The sequence below is a fragment of the Cavia porcellus genome, unplaced genomic scaffold (assembly GCF_034190915.1).
Source record: "Cavia porcellus strain 051 isolate PalLab524CR breed Dunkin Hartley unplaced genomic scaffold, mCavPor4.1 scaffold_10, whole genome shotgun sequence".
Taxonomy (NCBI): domain Eukaryota; kingdom Metazoa; phylum Chordata; class Mammalia; order Rodentia; family Caviidae; genus Cavia; species Cavia porcellus.
Genome location: NW_026947493.1, coordinates 61,601,224 through 61,622,490, shown reverse-complemented (window position 1 = coordinate 61,622,490; position 21,267 = coordinate 61,601,224). Strand labels below are relative to the sequence as shown.

Here is a 21,267-nt window from a genome sequence, read left to right as displayed (position 1 = left end):
GCACTAGCTATTATGTTCATTTATTGTTATGTGCACATATTTACTGTATATTTCTATCATGGCTAAAGTGGTTGAATATCTTTCTATTGGGCAAATCCTAAATTCACACTTTCTGTTCTGTAAAGACCAATTTACATATTTTATATTCTTCACTATATTTCCCTTCTTGATTTACAGATCATAATATATTCCAGACATTAATCTTCTATCAGTAATTATGTTGCAATTATGGCTATTCTATGTGCATCTTTTCATTTATTTAGTGTCTTTGTATAAACCAAAGTTTTCTGATTTTAAATATACTTGCAGTTTATTTCTATAGATATCTTATTAAAGACAAAAATTGTTGCCATCATGATATCATGAAGAAACACTATAATAGACTCATCTAGACTATGTAATTATATTAAGTCTTTCTTTCAAAAACTACATCTGTGATCCCAAATTGATTTTTTTATGTTGATGTGATCTAGTCATGTAGTTTTGCCTTCTGTGTGTACACTATCTACTGCCCAGACTCAAATTAAGATATGGTATTTGTGTTAGCACTGATGTCCAAGAGCAGATAAATATATATGTCCAAGCTCAGAGAGAACAGCTTCACTTTTTCTCCACTTTTTTGATCTGTTCAAGCCATCAAATAATGAGATATTGCTCAATCAAATGAATATGTGTAGATCTTTACTTAATCTGATTCAAATGTTAAGCTCTTTCAGAAACAACTTCACAGACACAACAAAAAATAATGTAACAACTTTCTGGGCATCCACTATCCAGTCAAATGAACACATAAGTCAAATATCCCATGAGAAAAGAAAAAGAACTAAAAATATAATTAATAAGTAAAATTCTTAAAAAGGAACTTGTTCTTAAACTTGATCTGCTTTTATGCTATGTTTACAGCTTCTTAAAACAATAATCTAATAAAAGCATAATGTTCACTCATCATGTATATTGTGCTTTAAAAAGGAATCTATTAGGGAAGAACGTAGTTATCCAACTATGGTTAATTTGTTTGTGTCTTTTGTGATCAACTCAGATAAAAGCACATATTCCAGGCCAAGTGTCCTCTCCAATCCTGTGGCAGTGCCTGATATATGGGGAGCATTTAAGTCACCCAGTGGATACTTTTCATGCTAAACTGTGTCCTATGGTGGAAAACAAAATAGTGCTTAGACTTCCTAGATTATCTATACACAGTGTATACTTATACAGTCTTTCTATACACAGAAAGATACTGTCTGTATATATGTGGTAAATTTATGCACAGATAGAGACCAAATATCTTAAATATATCATACATTTTAAATAGTTGGTGGTTTAAATTCAAATGCTTTCAGAGGAAGAAGAGGTATAGTTTGAAAGCATTAATAAAAAACCAATTAGGGGTGAGCTAAAATGTCAATGTACATTTAAATAAAACATCGAGGTTGTTGCTTGAACAAATGGTATGAATCAAGTGACTCCAGAGGAAAACAGAAGACTAAGGCAATATTCTGGAGAAACTTCTAGTGAAATATAAAAACAACTTCAAAACATTTATTACTGTATTTTGTTTTCAGAAGCTGTCAAGTATCTCAGAAGAAAACTTTAAAGATTTATGGTGCTAGTGGAGGAAAAAACCTTGCTATATAGAATCAAATAACAAAAGGATTTTTTCCCTTTCTAATCTTTAAACGTAGAGAAATGCTGGAGACCAAACTTATATCCTAAAAGGGAAAGAAGGGACGAATTTGTTGCAAAACAAATAAGCTATTGGCAAATGAGCTACACCCGCACCAACCAGCACTTTACCTATATCAACCTGTCCAGCATCTTTAACTGAGTAAGGCTGACTACCTGCCCAAGGTTGTTCCATAGTTGCTAGGATCTTGGAAATATATATATATCTCCAAGTGGATATATATATATATATATATATATATATATATATATATATATACAGTGGTTGTTCAAATTACTGCTTATTTTTTCACTTGGACATGAGCACATTTAGAAATTATGTTGTTATAGTTATTGATCATATTATAAAAATAAGTATTTTACTGACATGTAAATATTGCATTGAAACATTGTTTATTTGCTTATTTTGTTTCATAATGGCATAAAATGCCTTCAGTATATTAGGCACTGTGCTTAGGACTTTATAAGTATTAACTCACTGAATCATTAAAGTGTTATTCTGACCATTAAAAAAAATAAGACACAAAGTAAATTTCTCACAGTAAGGTCTCACAGACCTTAAGAGCCAGAAATAATATTGAAAGGTGGGTAATCTGACTCCATAGCTTCCATTGACTCAATGGTTTCTCTTTCCAAGCACAGAAGAGCTAAAGAAAAGGTAGATATTGAATGCTTAAAAATTAGAAAAACAGACATTCATTTTAGAGTACATTATTTTAAGAAATGACTGTATTTACAGAGTTTTTAAAGGTCTTAAATTTTTCAAACATATGTATTTTTTATTTTAAAAAGATTAAGATAAAAGAGGACATAAAACAGATCAGAAAGAACTTAAGCAACATAGTTTAACCACAAGACAACCCGACATAACAGTAGCTACCATAGTCTCTTTCCTTGAAATATTTGAGTGTACCTTCATATACTATAGTATCAAACATAATGAGACAATATAAAATCATTCAAGACAATGAAAGTATTACAGAGTATTCAAAACCAACTAACAGAAAATGAAAAGTTGTCACTATATTATCTCTTGTCCATAAAAAATTTTGTTTATACTATCACGTATAATAAAATCCAGTAAGATACAACATGATAAAACCGATGGAGACAGAAGAACAAAAGCTTAGTAAGACTTCAAAACAAGATTGTATTAAATCAGCATTAGCTATTACAATGTCTTGTTTCCTTCAAAATAGCTGTTCATACTATCACAGACAACAAAATCAGACAACACAAAATAAAACCATTCCAACTAAATGAATGAAAATATTATAAAGCTTTAAAGCAATATGGGGAATCATAGTTACCACATACTTTTATGTATTCTTACCATTTCTTTAGGGACACTATAAGGTATTTATACATGTGACTTTGATTTATTTCACTTATGAGTATGGTCTCAAGCTGTGTCCATTTATTTATAAATATCTCAATGTGATCATTCTTTATACCTGAGTAGTACTCCATTGTATAAAATACCACAACTTTTTTATCCATTCCTCAACTGATGGACACTTAGGTTGTTTCCAAGATCTGGCAATTACAAATTGTGCTGCTATTAACATGGGTGCACGTATAGGACCATGGTACGATGTATTCAGTTCTTCTGGGAATATACCTAGAAGTGGGATAGTTGGAACAATTGGGACTTTCAGTCCAGCTTTCTGAGAAATCTCCAGATTGACCTTCACAGTGGTTTCACCAGTCTACACTCCCACCAACAGTGCAGGAGAGTTCCTTTCTCCCCACAGACTCTCCAGAACATGTTGTTGGTAGTTTTCTTTATCCGGGCCATTCTTTAAGGAGTGAGATGGAATCTCAGTGTGGTTTTAATGATGATGAACATTTTTTCATGTATTTATTTGCCATTTGTATTTCTTCATCTGAGAACTGTGTATTCATCTCAGATGTGCATTTTTGGATTGGATCTTTGAAGTTTGATTTTTTAAATTATTTACATGTTTTAGACAGAAGTCCTTTGTATTAGGGACAGTTCACTAAGATTGTTTCCCAATTTGTGAGTTTTCTTTTCACTATGCTAGAGATTTCTTTTGATGTGCAGAAACTTTTTAATAAGATGTGATCCCAGTTGTTGATTCTGGGAAGTATTTCCCATGTGATTTCATTTGTGTCCATGAATTGTCTACCTACCCCTATGTATTCAAGGTTTTTACACAATTTTTCTTCCAATAGATTTAGTGTTTCTATTTTGATATTCAGATCTTTGATCCATTTAGATTTTAATTTAGTAGATGGTGATAGGCATGCATCCATTTTTAGTATTTGGTATATGGAGAGCCAGTTTCTCCAGCATCATTTATTGAAGAGACTTATAGTCTTCCAGTAAAAATGTTTGGCCCCTTTATCAAAAATAAGGTGGTTGAATGTGTTGGTAGTTGTGGTTGTATCTTGTAATATATTCCATTGGTCTTTGGATCAGTTTTTATTCCAGTACCATGTTGATTTTGCTACAGTTGCTTTGTAGTATAACTTCAGGTCAGAAATTGTGATGACTCCTGCCTTGCCTTTGCTGCTTAGAATTGTCTTTGCTATTCTAGGTCTATTCTCACTCCAGATGAATTTTAGAAGTGACTTCTCGAAATCTATAAGGTATGTTGATGGTACTTTTATTGGAATTGCATTGAATCTGTATTACAGTTTTGGGATAATGTCCATTTTCACAATATTTATTCTTCCTATCCATGAGCAAGGGATGTCTTTTCATTTTCTGAAATCCTCTTCAATTTCTTTTTTCAGGGTATTATAGTTATCCCTGTATAGGTCTTTCACTTCTTCATGAGATTAATTCCAAGTATTTAATTTTTTTGGGTGCTAGTGTGAAGTGTGTGGCTTCTCTTATTTCTCTCAGTGATTTTGCTGTTAGTGTATCGGGACGCTATTTATTTTTGAGTATTAATTTTGTATCCAGCTACATTGCTGAATTTATTTATTGCATCTAGAAGAATTTCAATGGATTTTTGGGCATCTTCTATGTAGAGTATCATGTCATTGGCAAATAATGATAATTTAACTTCTCTTTTGCTTTCTTTACCCCTTTTATTTCTCTCTCTTTTCTAATTGCTCTGCCTAGTATTTCCACTACTATATTGAATAGGAGTGGTGATAAGCGACATCCTTGTCTTTTGCCTGATTTTAAGGTAAAGACCTTCAGTATTTGGCTGCTTAGTAAGATACTGGCTGTTGGTTTGTCACGGATTCTGTAAGGTTCTTATCATGAATGAATGTTGGGCCTTATCAAAAACTTTTTCTGCACCTATAGAAATGATCATGTGATTCTTACTTTTGGCTTTATTGATATGTTGGATTACATTTATTGATTTACATATGTTGAACCATCCATGCATGCCTGGGATGAATCCCACTTGGTCTTGGTGTATAATCTTCTTGCTGATTTGCTGCATCTTATTTGCCAATATTTGATTGAGGATTTTTGCATCTGTGTTCATTAGGGAGATTGGACTCTAGTTCTCTTATTGAGTTGAGTCTTTCACAGGTCTTGGTACTAGAGTTATATTTGCTTTCAGGAATGACTTAGGAAGGATTGCTTCCCTTTCCATTTCATTGAAGAGTTTGAGGAGGGTCGGCATTAAGCCTTCTTTGTGTTTATTTTAGAATTCTGCAGTGAATCCATTTGGGCCTTGCCTCTTCTGTGTAGGTAAGGACACAATTACATTTTCAGTTTCATTGCTAGAATTTGGGTGATTCCGGAGTTTTACATCTTCTTGACCTAGCTTTTTTAGTTCATATATTTCTAGGAATCTGTCCATTTCTTCTGTGTTATCAAAACTATGAGAGTAGAGGTTTTTGAAATAGGTGTTGATAATCTATATTTCTATAGCATCTGTAGTGATGTTGCCTTTTTCATGCCTTATTGCATGAATTTGAGCTTTTTCTTCCCTTTTTAAATAAGATTGGCTAGGGGCTTATCAATTTTATTAATTCTTTCAAAGAACCAGCTCTTTGATTCATTGATTCTTTGGATTATTTTCTTAGTCTCTATTGCATTAATCTCTGCTCTGATTTGTATAATTTCCTCCCTTTTTTGGCTTTGGGGTTAACTTGCTCTTCTTTTTATAGATGTTTGAAGTGTAGCATCAGGTTATTTATTTGTATTCATTCTGTTTTCCCTGATGTGGGAACTCAATGCAATAAATTTTCCTCTGAGGACCGCTTTCATTGCATCTCACAGATTCCGGTAAGTTGTATCTATATTTTCATTTTCTTGTAGGTATTGCCTAATTTCCTCTTTAATTTTCTCTGTGACCCACTAATTGCTCAAGAGTGTGTTATTCAATTTCCAGGTCTCTGTGGGATTTTTACAGTTTCTTTTAACATTAATTTCTAGTGTTATGGCGTTATGATCTGATAACATGCATGGGATAATTTCAACTCTTTTGCATTTCTTTAAATATGTTCTGTGAGCTAGTATATGGTCTATTTAAGAGAAAGTCCCATGTCCTGCTGAGAAGAATGTGTATTCTGATGTTGTTGTATGGAACACTCTGTATATGTCTATCAAGTCCTTTTGTTCACAGGTGTGATTCAGTTCTGTTATTTCTTTGCTGGTTTTCTGTCTGGTTGATCTGTCCTTTCGTGTCAATGTTGTGTTAAGGTGTCCTGTTATAATTGTGCTATTGCTAATTTGATTTTTCATTTCTATTAATACTTGCTTTGTATAACTGGGTGCTCTGGAATTTAGTGCATATATATTTAAGATTGTTATCGCTCCCTCTTGAACTTTCCTCTAACCAGTATGTAATGACCTTCTTTATCTCTTCTGATCATTCTTGGTTTGAAGTTCACATTGTCTGCCAACAGAATAGCTACCTCCACTTTTTGTGTGTGGGGGGGGGGATTCCTGTTGCATGAAGTATTGTTTTCCATCCTTTCTCCTTCTGTCTGTGAGTATCCTTTTGGGTTAGATGGGTTTCTTGTAGACAGCGTATGGTTGAATTTTGTTTCTTGATCCATTCTGCCAGTCAGTTTCTTTTAATTGGTGAATTTAGATGATTTACATTAATGGTATAACTGCTATATATTGGTTTATTGTTGACATGTTATCTTTCTGTTGTTGCATCTTTATATTTCCATTCTATTTAATTGTCTGCTTTGCTTAATGGTTTTTCCCTAAGTGAATCTAAACTGTTTTTCAGTATTCTTTGCAGGGTTGGCTTGGTGATCATGAAGTTTTTCAGCTGTTCTTTGTCATGGATGTATCTTATTTCTCCATCTGTTTTGAAGGACAGTTTTGCAGGGTACATCAGTCTAGGTTGGAAATTATTTTCCTTTTGGATCTGAAATACTTCACTCCATGCTCTTCTTCACTTCATTGTTTGTGTTGAGAAGTCTACTGTGATTCTGATAGGTTTTCCATTATAGGTGATCTGTCTTTTCTCTCTAACAGCTTTTAATATTCTGTTCTTCTGGGATGGTGATTATTATATGTCTGGGTGTAGTTTTACTTTGGTTATTCCTATTTGGAGTTCTATGTGCTCCACTGATCCTGATATCATTTTCCATTCTCATGTTTGGAAATTTTCAGCTATTACTTCTCTAAATATCCTCTTGTATCCTTTTCATTGTCCCATTCTTTTTTTCATTTATTCCTATCAATCTTATGTTGTTTTTCTTTGCATCATCTTGCAGCTGTTGAATTGTTATTTCATGATTCCTTGTTATTTTTAAAAGAGCTTTCCTTTCCTGTTCACTAGCTGCAATCATATCTTCAAGGTCTGAAATTCTTGTCTTCACTTTTGTTGAGGCAGTTTTGACAACTTTCAATGGAATTTTTGATTTCCTGTATATCTCTTTTAATCTGCATAAAGTATTCTGTTTGATTCTTATACTGTTCATCCAGGGATTCTATCTTTTTGTTTTGTTCCTCTAAATTTTTAACTATGTCTTCTTTAGACGCGTTCGGCATCTCTTTCATTACTTTTATCATTTCTTCTTTTACCTGGGAGATCATTTCTAGTTTGAATATCTTTAAAGCTTTCCAGAGTTGCTTCTTTATTTCACTTGCTATTATTTCAGGTATTTCAAGTGTATGGCATATATTTTCTTCTATGTACCTAGCTCCTAAGGTTTCTTGGGATGGGCTGGAAATTTGAGATTGCATTTTGGTCTTTCATTTTGTCATTTTCCTATATTTCCCTGTTTCAAGTGCTATTCCAAGGCTTCCCCTGGGCCTCTTGGAAATTGTCTTCTATGCCCTCAGCTACTGGGATTCTGGATGCCCAGTTCCCTAGATTGAGAGAGGGTCACTGTGAGTGGCGCAAGCAGGCCCAAGACCTTTGGAGCTGGTCGAGTGTGGCAGGAAGCAAGGAAGTTCCTTGGCCAGTAGGAATGAGGATCTTAAACTCCTGGGGCTTGGGATGGTGCAAGGACACTCATCTCTGGCCACTCAGTTCTCCATATTGAAGTAAAAAAAAAAGTGTATTAAATAATAAGAAAAATCAAACTCTTTCTCAGATTAAAAAATGAAGAATAATAATATAAAACATTTAGAATGTAGCTCAATGGTAAAGCATTCCTGGATTCAAACCTCAGTATCACACCTATGTGCACACATACAAACTTATATAATGGCACTCTATTTGCGTATGTAATTAGGTGTGGTAGCACAGGCCTGTAGTGCCAAAGTTCAAGGGCTGACGCATGAGGATTGCTGTGAGTTCGTGGCCATCCTGAGCTACATGGTGAGTTCGAGGCCACTCTGAGGTATAGAATGAGACTATGTCTCAAAACAAAACAAAACAAAACAATTCATATATACACAGGTATTGAGCCCCAACTGGATTATAAGCTCTTTAGAGGCAAGAAGTAATTATAAGTTTTGATGTAGCTACAGTGATCAGAACTCTATAAAAATTGTGCACCAGATTGTAAATATGAAAATATTGCATTCATTTTTATTGTTCTACTAGTTAGTATTCAGCACATGGCATTGAGTGCTAATTTAAGTTTATGAAATTAACACTACTAAAATACCATGGAAGAATAAATTGTGTGTTTGTGTTAACTCAGTCTTAGTAAAATAATTAATTGTTCTTCTGATTATAAAGAACTTTATAGTCTAGACAAATTATCTTTTTTCTTATTAAATTACTAAATTATGAATAGAATTCACTTTTAATAACAAATTATGAATCAATTATTGCTTGATACTACTCAACACATTTCAAAGTGCTGGATATAAAAGAAATCACAGTTTATTTTCACATAAGTAAACATAAAAAGAAAAAGCATTTTCTTTTCCTGTATAAAACCTAATCTATTTTAAGCCACAACTGAATTATATTTATCATAATAAAATAATTTTGATTATAACAGCCATTAAAGCTGAAGATAGATAACATGTGTGGGGTTAAAGCAAGGCCAGTCCAGAAAAAATCAGAGAGATCAAAACAAACTATGTAAACAAGTTGTTTTAGCACCAAGAAGGCAAGGGGCCCAGGGCTGCCAAGCAGTGGGTTGCTGGGAGAGGGGCTGAAATTGACATCATCTCTGCCAGTATAAAAATAAAGGTGCTACAGTGATTGAACAGTTCCTTTTCTCCCATCAGGAGGATAAGGGCTCCACCTGACTCCAGCTATGTCTTTATTTTTCTCATTCTCTTGCTGGTCCTTAACCCCAAGAAACTCAGTAGCCACAATGGGTCGCTGCATATGGCACCAGAACATGGACAAGGTAAGAGCCTGAGGGTGAGGGGACACTTCTAATGTGTGCGAAACTAGGGGGAGAAGTGCACTGGTATAGGTCAGTAGTCATCACTGGAGTGTATTGATATTGGCTTCATCAGATGTAAAGAGTGGGGCATTGAAACACCCTTATTCTCTAGGGCCAGTTACAAATGGGCCTGAGAAAAATCCCTTCCTCTGAAAAGAAAAAAAAAAAAGAGGTTTATTGATTATATCAACTGTCAAATTATGGGACTAACTTATCCAAAAAATCACAAATATATAAGGACATGTATGTTGTATGCTTGATTCCGGTATTTATGTTCTCTCTGTGGATCTGAATTAGACAGGGTCTTAATAACCTTAAGCTTCTTGAGACAATTACAAGGGAACTGGTACCAGGCACTGTTTCAGAATCAGGTCCCAAGAAGGGAAAAATGGCAGCATGACCACCACTCTGATAACTTTAACTGAGCCACTAACTGTCCATTCAGCAAAACCTTCAACTATCTGTCCAAAGTGTAGAGGATCATTGAGCCACTCTATGTAAATTCAAATATTTCAGCGGGGCCTACGGTAGCCCTGCCAAAGAGTAGGGGTGTGACAGCTCAAACAGCTCCCTACACTTGGAAAAATAGAAATTGATGTCAGAAGAGTCACTGGAAACAATATAATTCAAATGTCGTTATGTAGTTGTTTCATCAAAAACATTGAATATTATCAGTTTATGTGGGAATGTATAAGTCTGATGATCAGAGAGAGAATAATGAAGACAGATTCTATAATCATATTTCTCAAATCTGTCTATACATATATCTCAAAAAATAGTTAATCCCAAGAAAACTAGCCCATACATACATATGTATGTTCATATATAATATATAAATTTATAGGAGTTTAAAAAAACTGTTTTTCTTGACATAGGAAATGAATAAACGAGAGCCAACTAGCATGAGAAGCATCATATGCTGTACCCAAAAATGTTGGTGATGGTGAGTCTAAAATTGTTAAAGAATACAGTTAAAATGATAGTTAATGGAACACAATTATGGATGTGTAATTTTCAGAGACCCACGACATTTGAACAGCATAAATGCCAAATGATACCTGACAGAAGGAGTTGATCCAGTTTCTAAGGAAGATGATTCTGTTACTACAGCACAGCCAAGTTCAACAGTCACGTTGCCAGGAGCACAATATGAATGCTTTCCTCTGGATGAAGCTGGGACTTCATTCAAGCCTGAGGCTAGGAAGAGCCCAGTGATCATGGACCAAGCCTTTAGGAATGAATATTGATTCCTCTAAGGTAATGTGGTGATCATATTCACTTCTATCCACTTTGAATTGAAAAATAGACATAAAACTCATCCGAGTAGGCAAGTGAATAGCAACGGAGATCCATCTTTTGTGGAGTTTGTGAAAGTGATTTTTCCCCTGTAAAAGGACTTTTTATGCCATCCTCTATTCCATGCCTGGAAGACTGACAGCAATTGAGGGGATGGATAATCAGCAGAAGAAATCTAGGATTCCAAAAAGGAAAGATGGGGCAGCCTCTCCATCAGGTAGCAGGGTTGTATCACTAAATGAAGATGTCCCTGAGTCATCTGGCTCCAGGCTTTCAATGAGCTAACACATATTATTTAGATCATCATGAGTAGCCATTTACATTACATAATTGGATAGCTTAACTGATACAGAAGCCAAAAGCAAATTTACTAACCAAGTTTCCAAAATGACTTTCAACTGCAAAAGAAAAAGTTACTCTGAATTCAAAATGTTACTGACTACATTCAAAGCATCAATATTTTGATGCAAAATATTCTGGTATAGTTATTGACCTCATCTATTTTGTGTTTCTGCAAATCCTAAAATTTTTCATTCTTAGTAAGATCCATAACATAAGGAATTAATAGAAATTATGATCTAAGAAATATATATATATATATATATATATATATATATATAACCTTATTCCAAAAATAATAGAAAAACTGCAAAACACATTGTCCAGTGCAAAAGTACCAAACAATTTCGACTCATCTTTTCATTATTTTGTGTTTGTTAGAAAAGTTTTAAAATTGAAATAGTGGAGAATTTCATAGAATCACATAAAATCAACCAAAGACAACTAAAATCTTAAAGGTGATGTTCTAGAAAATTTCATGAAGATGAATAGAAATTAGGATATAATAATGCAAGACTTTGAAGGACTTAAAGGGACCTGGCATATTGTAAGCATTCAATAGTCAACTTTTCATAATAAATATTGCTATTAATAGGAAAACAAATGTTGTCAAAATAAATTTAAATAATAATTTATCAAAAGAATTAGATGAAAACAAAATTTAATATATAGCATTTGTAAGATGTCATTATTTAAGGTTTTAAAAAAAAAAACCTTTAAAACAAAGTAAAATTCCAAAATGTAGACACAGTGTTGCATCCCAATAATTCCATCACTCTGGGAGACTAAGGCAGAAAGATCACAAATCTGAGCCCAACCTGCACAACGTGTCTATTTAGTGAGACTCTTTCTCTGAATAAAAAAAGACCTGAGGATATAACTTAGTACGTCAGTCCTGGGTTCAATACCTGTAGAGTAAAAAGTAAATTTTATGAAGTCCCATTTCCATTTGAATCATTCTAATCCAAACTGACACATCAAGCAAATAAATTTATAATGACAGAGAATGCAATGATGCAACTGTCACTTAAACATATATTTTAAAAATTCCAATTTAAGGGCCAGGAATTTAGCTCAGCAGCATAAGTGTTTGCCTTGCAAGGATGCAGTCGCAAATTTAATCCCCAGTTTAAAAAAAAATCCAATTTAACAAGTCAAAATTTTAATTAAAATTATTTACAAATTAGATCACATTATTAGATCAATAAGAAACATAATTGAAAATGATAGTTATATGTAGTAAATATATTTTAGATTTTCAAACCTCTAAATATGAAAATAATATTGAGAGAAACATTAAGTATTTTTAAAATATTTTCATCAAATCATAGTGGTTGCAGTCAGATGCCTTCAAAGTGAAAGCCAACTTGTTTGACTACATAAAAATGTTATGTATTAGAAGATCATAGTTGCAATACATATAACCGAATACATATTACTATATTCGAAGATGTCGTAAATTAATAAGCAAAAAATATAAAAACAGTAGTAAATTGAATACACTATATGAAATAGTTTTCATGAAAGCTATAAAGATTTCCATACATCAGAAAGTACACTTACGTTTCTCTCTCTAAATTTAATCTTAATTAATAATGAAATTCTATAATTTTACAATTATTTAGGCTTTGTACATATACTACTTAAAACAGTGAGATAAATAACAGCATTTTGGGGGGTAAGGCTCTCACTACGTAGCCCAGGCTAACCTTGCTTCCAGCTGTCCTGCGTCAGCCTCCGAAGTGAACAATAGCAGTCCTGAACACTTCTGTGTGTTTACACAGATAAAATCAAGTATTCAAATGAGAAATAGCTTCATGAAATAAAGATAGGAATAAATACAAAAATATTCATTGAATGCTTAGTACTATTAAGTGTACGTTTTTGAAATGAAATATATCTGAATTATTGCTTATATGTAAAGTTTTTTTTTTCATTTTACATTGTTTTTAGAATAACATAGATAAATTCATTACATATCAATAGGTATCACTTTATTGTTTTCAATAATAGAAGAGCTATAAAAAGTTACACACAATATAACTACTCTTTACTTGCAAATAATAGTAACTTTAATATGACCTAATATTTTGGTTTAGTTATAACACATATGTTAACTCTGTAAAAACAAAGGACACTATATACAGTAATGATAAGAAATATCTTCATGTTTTAGCAATATCTCATACTCTCTCTATTAATTTGTTTAATTATTGGGGAGATAATTAGATATTACCCTTCCAATTTACCATTATAGCAAAAATATTTTCTCATTTATGCTTTAGGTTATAGACTTCTAATATTTAATATTTAACATTTGCATTTCATTTTATCAACAAAATAACTGCATATGTTTTAAACATGACTATTTAGATTAAAATAAATATAGTACATGAAAACAGGAACGTTTAATCAATATGGATTAAATCCTCGATCATTCACAGCTTAGTTGAATCAAAACTCATTTCACAGTTTATCTTTGATAATTTGAAGGCCCTAGCTAATTAATTTAACCTGAATTTAATTTACTTTATTCTTATTGAACAGCTTAAAGTGCTTTATTGATACTAGATTTCCTGATTTCAACAATCACCTTGGTATAGGGGATGGGATGGTAGGTTTGGGAAACCACATCCGAACACAGCAGAGAGCCGCTCAAAATAGTGTATGAGTAAACTGGAGAAGAAATGGAAGGGATTTAGTAGGCCAGACTCACAATGAGTCTTTGCATATTGGAGGAATATTGGAGATGGAGAGGCAAGTAAAAAGAATGAAGGCAATGTGGGAATGGCACACTTAGGAAGCACCCATTACCATAATGAAGGCATAGCAACCAGATATCTTGAAAAAAATTCCTTGTCCTCAAATATGACTTTGCCTCTGCTCTTCAGAACTTCCAACTGCTTGATCAAGATCTTAACACTGGAATATATTTTTCCTTGAAGCTATTAGTTGAGTTTTATTTAGTATCTACAGTTGAAATTGCTATGCAACTGCTTTATGAGAATATTCATGCTTTTCCCAGTGACAGCAAGTATTTTTAATGGCTTCATTCATCCCCCTAATATTTCTACCCAACAAAGTTAAGCTATGTAAGATACTCATAGTCTAACTTCCCATAGCTGAAAAATATCGGTTGTGTTTATAACACAGACTTGGAGTATTTTATATTTTGGAAATTGAAAATTTGGGCTTTAATAGTTCAGTGATCAACTTATACAAAATATTGGCCCTTTAAATTAGGAAAATATAACCCTAATATATGCACGCAGCACATTGGTTTCTCCAAATTTCTTCTTTTCACCATTTCTTCCTTCACAGAGTTTTTTATTCATAACATAATCAGTAAGTGATATAAAACAGTAAAAGAGATCTTTGAGATAGGATTTATTCCCATACAGTATGAGAATTAATATAAATATCAGTAATTAAATTTATTCAGCAAGCAATTAAATTATGAACATGTGCTTTTTATCACTCATTCCAAATCTATACCATTATAAAAAGTACTGACTTCATATATATTAATAAAGGTGATTGTGGTACAATTATAGTTCCCCAAATGATTGCAAACATCATCTGTGAACTTTATTCAGGTGTAACATTTATTTACACAGTCACAAACTAAGAACTCAATTATTTGTATTTCATGTCCTCACATTTTCACTCCTAGACAAGGGTAGTCATCCTACAATTGTTCTTTCCTTTTCATGAGTGAGATGTAATGATTACACTTTAGTTCCTATTCTTTCAAAACTTTTCATCTATAAATTGTTGCATTGTTATTGTGAGTGTAAGTCAAAGTCCATATTTCAAGAAGTGTCTCAGAAAAGTCCAAAATTCTTAAGCTTCAAGCTCAAAATCTTGTATTCTCCTATTTCTTTTAAGTCTGTCTCAAAAATATTCCCTTATGTGAATTTTCCAATCTAATCACACAATACATTCTGTGACTCCTGCAATATTTTCTGAATTCTGATTTTTCTTTCCTTAAATCAGTTTCTAACCACAATGAATGCCTTCTTTTATTTACTTTTTACTCATTTTAAATTCAGTCTTTTCAATACTTTCTTATCTACCAAAAGTTACTTTTTCTTTTTTTATTTTAAAGGTATTTGTTAAGTGACAAATGAAATTATATACATTTACTATAAAATGTATATTATATACATTACATTACTATATTGTATATTAATGTATAGTATAGTAATGTATATTATTTTACATTACTATAAAATGTAAATGTATATAAAATCTATTTCAGCAATTTTCAAGAAAATACTGTTATTAAATATAGTTGTCATTAGTACAGTAGCTATTTGGAACTTCTAACTGAAGTTTTCTAGACTTTCACTAACATCTCCTCAGTAACCATGAATGCTCACCCCAGTCTCTGTTCATTCTACTCTCTGCTTCCAAGAGTTGCACTCTTAACTTCCACATCTTTCTGTAGCTATCTTAGTTCACTTCCCATAGTACCCTTGAAGTTCATTGCTATCACCACAAATGACAGGGTTTCCTTGTTTTTCTAGGCTTAACATTATCCCATTGTGCATATTTGTCATTATCATTTTATGTCAATAGCACAATATGTTTCATAAAAATACAAACAAATCTATGACTTGTACAGAACCACAAATATAATCTATTTTAATCAATCCTGAGCAAAAAGAAATGAGAAGGAAGAATCAACTATCTGATTTTAAAATATACTGTAAAAAAAAAGGGGGGGGGTGAGAATGACCCCTGACCAACCAAAGCTGTGCACTGCTGGGCCTTGCTTCCAGCACCTGTGTCCTGCTGTCACAACCATGCCCAAGACAAAGGCTGAAGAGGATGCTAAAAATAAAGCCAAGGTAAAGGACAAACAACAGAGAAGATCTGCAAGGTTGTCTGCTGAACCATCTCCTCCAAACCCAGAGCCCAATCCTAAAAAGGGCCCTGCAAATAAGGGAGGAAATGTACCCTAAGGGTAAAGAGCCAGCAAGGACAGCAATAAGATTGCAGAAAACGGAGATACCAAAACAAACCAGGCACCCAAAGCCGAAGGTGCTCTCTCCACTAGCTCTCTGCACTTAAGATGGTTAAGTCCATGTTAATGATAGAGAAAAGGGGGACATAAAATGAACTTAGAGTTGTCCCATACTACAAGGCTTTTATGGTCACATGTGACATCAGGGAAGTCTTCCTTCTTGGAGCCAAGAGAAAGTTTCTCAAACCTAGCAGAGAAAGATGCTTTCCACATATCAATCTAGCTTTTCGGGACATTGTACTAATGACATGTGTTCCTCCCCACAAAATAATGCCAACAATATAGTTTTTTAAAAATTCTGCACTTTTATAAAGCTTTATTAAAAAATCAGTTATTGTGTTGTTTGAATTCTTTATATATTTTGGATACTAACTGCTTGTCAGATATGTATGATTTACAAATATTTTCTCCAACTTTGCACCATGCCTTTTGATAGTGATACTTGTTTCATTAGGTGTCCAGATCTTTTTGATTCTGATATAATCCTACTTGATACTTTTGTTGCCTGTATTTGTGGGCCAATACCAAATAATTTATTTCCAAATAATTTATTTCATTATCAGACAGTTTTCCCCAACGTGTTCCTCAAGAATCTTATTTTTTCCAAGTTGCATGTAAGTCTTTCATGCATTTGGAATGGTTTTTGAATATAATGTGAAATAAAGGTCAACTTTTATTCTTCTATAAATGAATTTTCAGATTTCCTAATATCATTTACTGAAGATACCATCCTTTCTGTATCCTTCCTTCTCAGTGTTTGTAGATAATCAAGTGACAGTAAATGCGTGGTTTTTATAGCTGAGCTATGTATTTTATTTCATTAACCTATGTGTCTGTTATGTTATTAACATGCCCTTTCACAACACATTCTTTCAATGAATGAACAAAGGCATCTTTCCTCTTACTGTGACAGCCCCACTTTATATCATCAGTGTTTCACTGTTGTCAATACAGAGATCTTCCATGTACTCTTTGGTCACGTTTATTATAAGTATTTTTTAGTAGTGATTTGGAATGTTTTCTTGGTAGTCTTGCAGATTGTTTATTGTTAGTCTATAGAATTGCTACTTATTTTTGCACATTGATTTATGTTCTGCCACATTATTGAATTCATGTATCTGTTCTCACAGGGTTTTTTTGCGGAGGAGGGGAGGGGAGAGGGAGTTCATAGGGTTTTCTGTATAAAAAACCACAATTTCTACAAACAAATTTTTCTCTTTCTAATTTGGATACATTTTATTTTTATTTCTTGTCTATTCGGTTTAGGACTTTGCATTCTCTATTTAATAAATATTTCCAAGGTGACATGGTCTTACTCTGATAAGTTACATTCCTTCCACATCTAACTATTCCAGAGCTGTTAGCATGAAAGGATGCTGAATTTCATCAAAAACTTTTTGCCATCTATTTTCTACTCTTTCTATAAAATTTAATTATTAACTACTGCCAACAAAATTCATTTTAATAATATCACTAATGCATAGTAAACAAAATGTAACATTCATAAAGTTCCTAAGTGCTTTCATGAATCATCTTTAAACATCAAAGCAGTTATACACATAGCATATTATCAGTAATATTATTAATACATCTATCTCAAAAATAATGAAACAGAACTTTTAAAACCTAAGCAACACATCCAACTTTAACTAGCTAGTAATTAACCAAGCCATGATTCAAGCATATAATCCAACAGTTTCATCACTAGGTATATTTCCATGAAGAATAAAAATATTTATCATAGAAACTTTTTACATGTATACCTATTCCTTTGAAAATATATGTTTATCAATGGAATAATGATGTACGTACAATTAGCTATCATTCTGGAATTAAACATAGCATCTACTAATACAGGCAACAATATTACAAGACATTGTACTAAGAGAAAAGCAAACACAAAAATGCATATGCAGGACTCTATTTGAAAATTTTGAATAAACAAAATGCTATCAGATGTCAAATCAGATAAAGCTTTTGTAGTATGCAATGGAATGGTTTATGTCTTCCTTAAAATGATAATCTCCAAGGAGCTTAGGGACTTTGGGGAGTTATTAAGGCATAAAGTTATAAATCTCATAGTTAGAATAGTGGATTAGTATCCTTTAGAAATAAGGAGGAAAGCTAGTTTATCTCTTTCACCACGTGAGTACACAGGAAAAAGGTTCAGCTATGAAATAAACACCAAATCTTCCAGAGCCTTGAAACTGAGATTTTTTTCAGAATGAGAAATTAATTTCTGTTGTTGATAAGTGATTCAGTTTATGGTACTTTTATTTTACCAATCCAGAAAATTTACAAAAGAAGATACAGATAAGTGATTAAGAAATTTTCTATTGTGATGAATTAACTGCTGCACATTCTGAAGGTCTAAGCATTTCATGTTTAACTATGCCTCTTGTTTTTAAATATAACTATGTAATATTTTCACAAGTAAAAGTCAGATGATAGTAACCATGAAAATTTCATGCTTTCCACAATAATATACATATGTTAACAAGGTATATGTTCACAAGGAATTTCCTGAATTTGATTCGTTTCCTTAAAAACGAAAAAAATTATAAATAGAACATACAAATAATATAACGCTCTTGTAAGCTATTTGAATTACAAAATTTAGGCAGAAAAGCCATAGATTGCTTCTTTTACATCATGATTTACTTGTTTTATCTGACCTTAAAAATTAGTAGTTATGACACAATAATTAAACTTCTCAAAGGCATATGAAGATTATACCTTTCTTTTCACCCATTGAAGAAAACTGCACACACACACACACATACACACACACACACACATACACACACACACATACACACACACACACACATGAACACAATCACATAGAAATTTCAGCATTTTAAAAATGTTTTATATATGGTTGTATGTATTAAATGCATACTTAGATATCTTTTATGCCTATTATATAATTTGAATATTTCTTTCTAAAATATATATAAAACTTAGCCTTAAACTTCAATTTAATGGTATTTAACAGTCTATTATATGCAAGCATTAGAATTATATATATATATATATATATATATACATATGATATAACTAATAACATATTGAAGGACTATTAAGTTTTAAATCAGCCTATCATAAAATTTTATCACAATGAAATTGGACAAATGTTTACTATTTAAGTTAGTCAATCTTCATTATATATCTTTTCAATTCAATTATAAATTATAGAATTTTATTAGCATTTTTATAGCATTCCCAATATCACTATGTAGATTCTAGAAAAATTCTAAAATGTTTGCTTGATTGAAAGTTTTAGGAAAGGTCCCTAAAATTTTAAAAAACGTCATGTTGACATAATAACCTGCCTCAATTTTATTCACTTGTTACTTAACTTTTATTTTTTGAGCCCTAACCTTAGAGTTTTGTCTATCAACCCCCAACTCAGGAAATTATTACCTTGAACATAGACCATTTCAGTAACGTCCTTTGTTATTTTTGTCTCCAGCCTCTGTCTACTGTCATATAGTTCATACCAATGAACAGGAAATTTTAAAATACACATTTTTATTTCATGCTTTTCCACAAAAACCTTCAATGATAATCTATAAAATAATTAAAATGCTAAATAAGCTTATTAAATATAGACTTTAATAATTAGAGCTAATTCAGCCTCTCAAGATGTATTATTTGTAGTACTTACTGTCTGAATATTTCCTGACATTGACTTTCTATGTGATTGAAATTCTAATTTTAAGGGTTATATTTTCCTTCTCTCTGAGAATTTCTTGTATATCTGTTACATAAGCTTTATCCAAGCACATGAATTAACCATGTGTCTTCCTCAATAGAGTGCAATTACAAAATAAAGCGTTTTACAAAATGTTAAGTAACATATTTTATAATAAGTGTCTATTAATAAATACTAGCCAACTTGAAGTTAAATCATATATAAAATGTTAGGCTAGATCAAAGGATATGAAACAAGAGGAATAGGGTAGAGTTGCATTAAACTCCCGTGAAGATTTCAGCAGAAATCATGAAGGTTATTGTGCTGGTTCCTTAGGACTGAATAACAATCTCTAGTTATGCAAAGAGGAAAAAGATGAATATATGTACTGAAGGTTGGAATAACTGGAAACAAGTATGTTTACAAGAAACAAAGAGAAAGATTAAAAAGGCAGGCAACATATAGGAAATCAAGAAAAGAAGTATACTTAATGTATAAATTAAAAAAACACAAAATATTTCCTAAACCTGTGAAAAAGTAAAATGTTTTAACATTTAACATCAGAAAATTTCAATAACAGAAATCAATATAAACTGTGTATTAAAGAATGGAAACCTTTAGGAAGGTATTATAATAATTTAAATGAAATAATGAACTCTGGGTGTAATAAATGTGGAATACATTTCTATCATTTATCTTCCCAAACTGTGTTTTTTATTTGCTTGATAATAATCTCAGTCTGTTAATACTACAAAGTACCAACATGTCTATGACTTGCTATTCAATATCATAATACTCCTGAACTCTACAATCACTTTGCAGACTGTCAACATGTTCATGTGGGTAAATACTCAATATCTCAAGCTATCAAGCTTAATATGGCTAAATCATGACTTTAAATTTTCATTTGAACTCTCTTGCACCTCAGTCTTCCGAGTGACAGTAAGTCCATATCCACATTCATCAATATGCTTTGTGCAAAATTCTAGAAATTATCATTGAATGTTTTCTTTAATACTTTGTGTCCAGTCTATAAAATTCTACATAAAAATATGTACAAAGCACATCAAATTCTGTATGTTTACACTAAAGCAACAGCAGTAAGCAATCAGCCCTTTTGATGTAGACCGTTCCCAGAGCCTTCTCCCCATTCTTATTTTCCTCTGAGCCACCTTAGCCAAACACACTTCACTCTGCCCAGAGCTACAAAAATGATTCTTTATACATACATCATATGATATTTCACTACTGTTTTTAAAAAAGCAAATGAATATGTAAAATGTGACATTCTCCTTTGTCATATTATGAAAAAGAATTCGCAGGACTAAAAAGAAAGGATGTGATCATTTCTTCAAAAAGTTGGAGTTTTTTTTTAAAAAAATATTTAGAGAAATTGTAGCAAAAATGGAGATTGTTTATCCAGTAATCTTAATTTTCTACTCATGCTGAATATCAAATTCATTCTGATGGT

General features: G+C 32.2%; 2 protein-coding genes across 2 annotated transcripts in view; one reads left to right on the top strand and one right to left on the bottom strand.

Annotated features, from left to right (window-relative positions):
* The window catches only part of Cnbd1 (cyclic nucleotide binding domain containing 1), a 349,396-nt gene that overhangs the window by 51,167 nt on the left and 276,962 nt on the right, over nt 1-21,267 (bottom strand). The window lies entirely within an intron of this gene.
* LOC106025760 (non-histone chromosomal protein HMG-17-like) lies at nt 15,879-16,166 on the top strand. The gene is given in 1 exon segment (XM_063257790.1): nt 15,879-16,166. A coding segment is annotated over 1 exon segment (288 nt).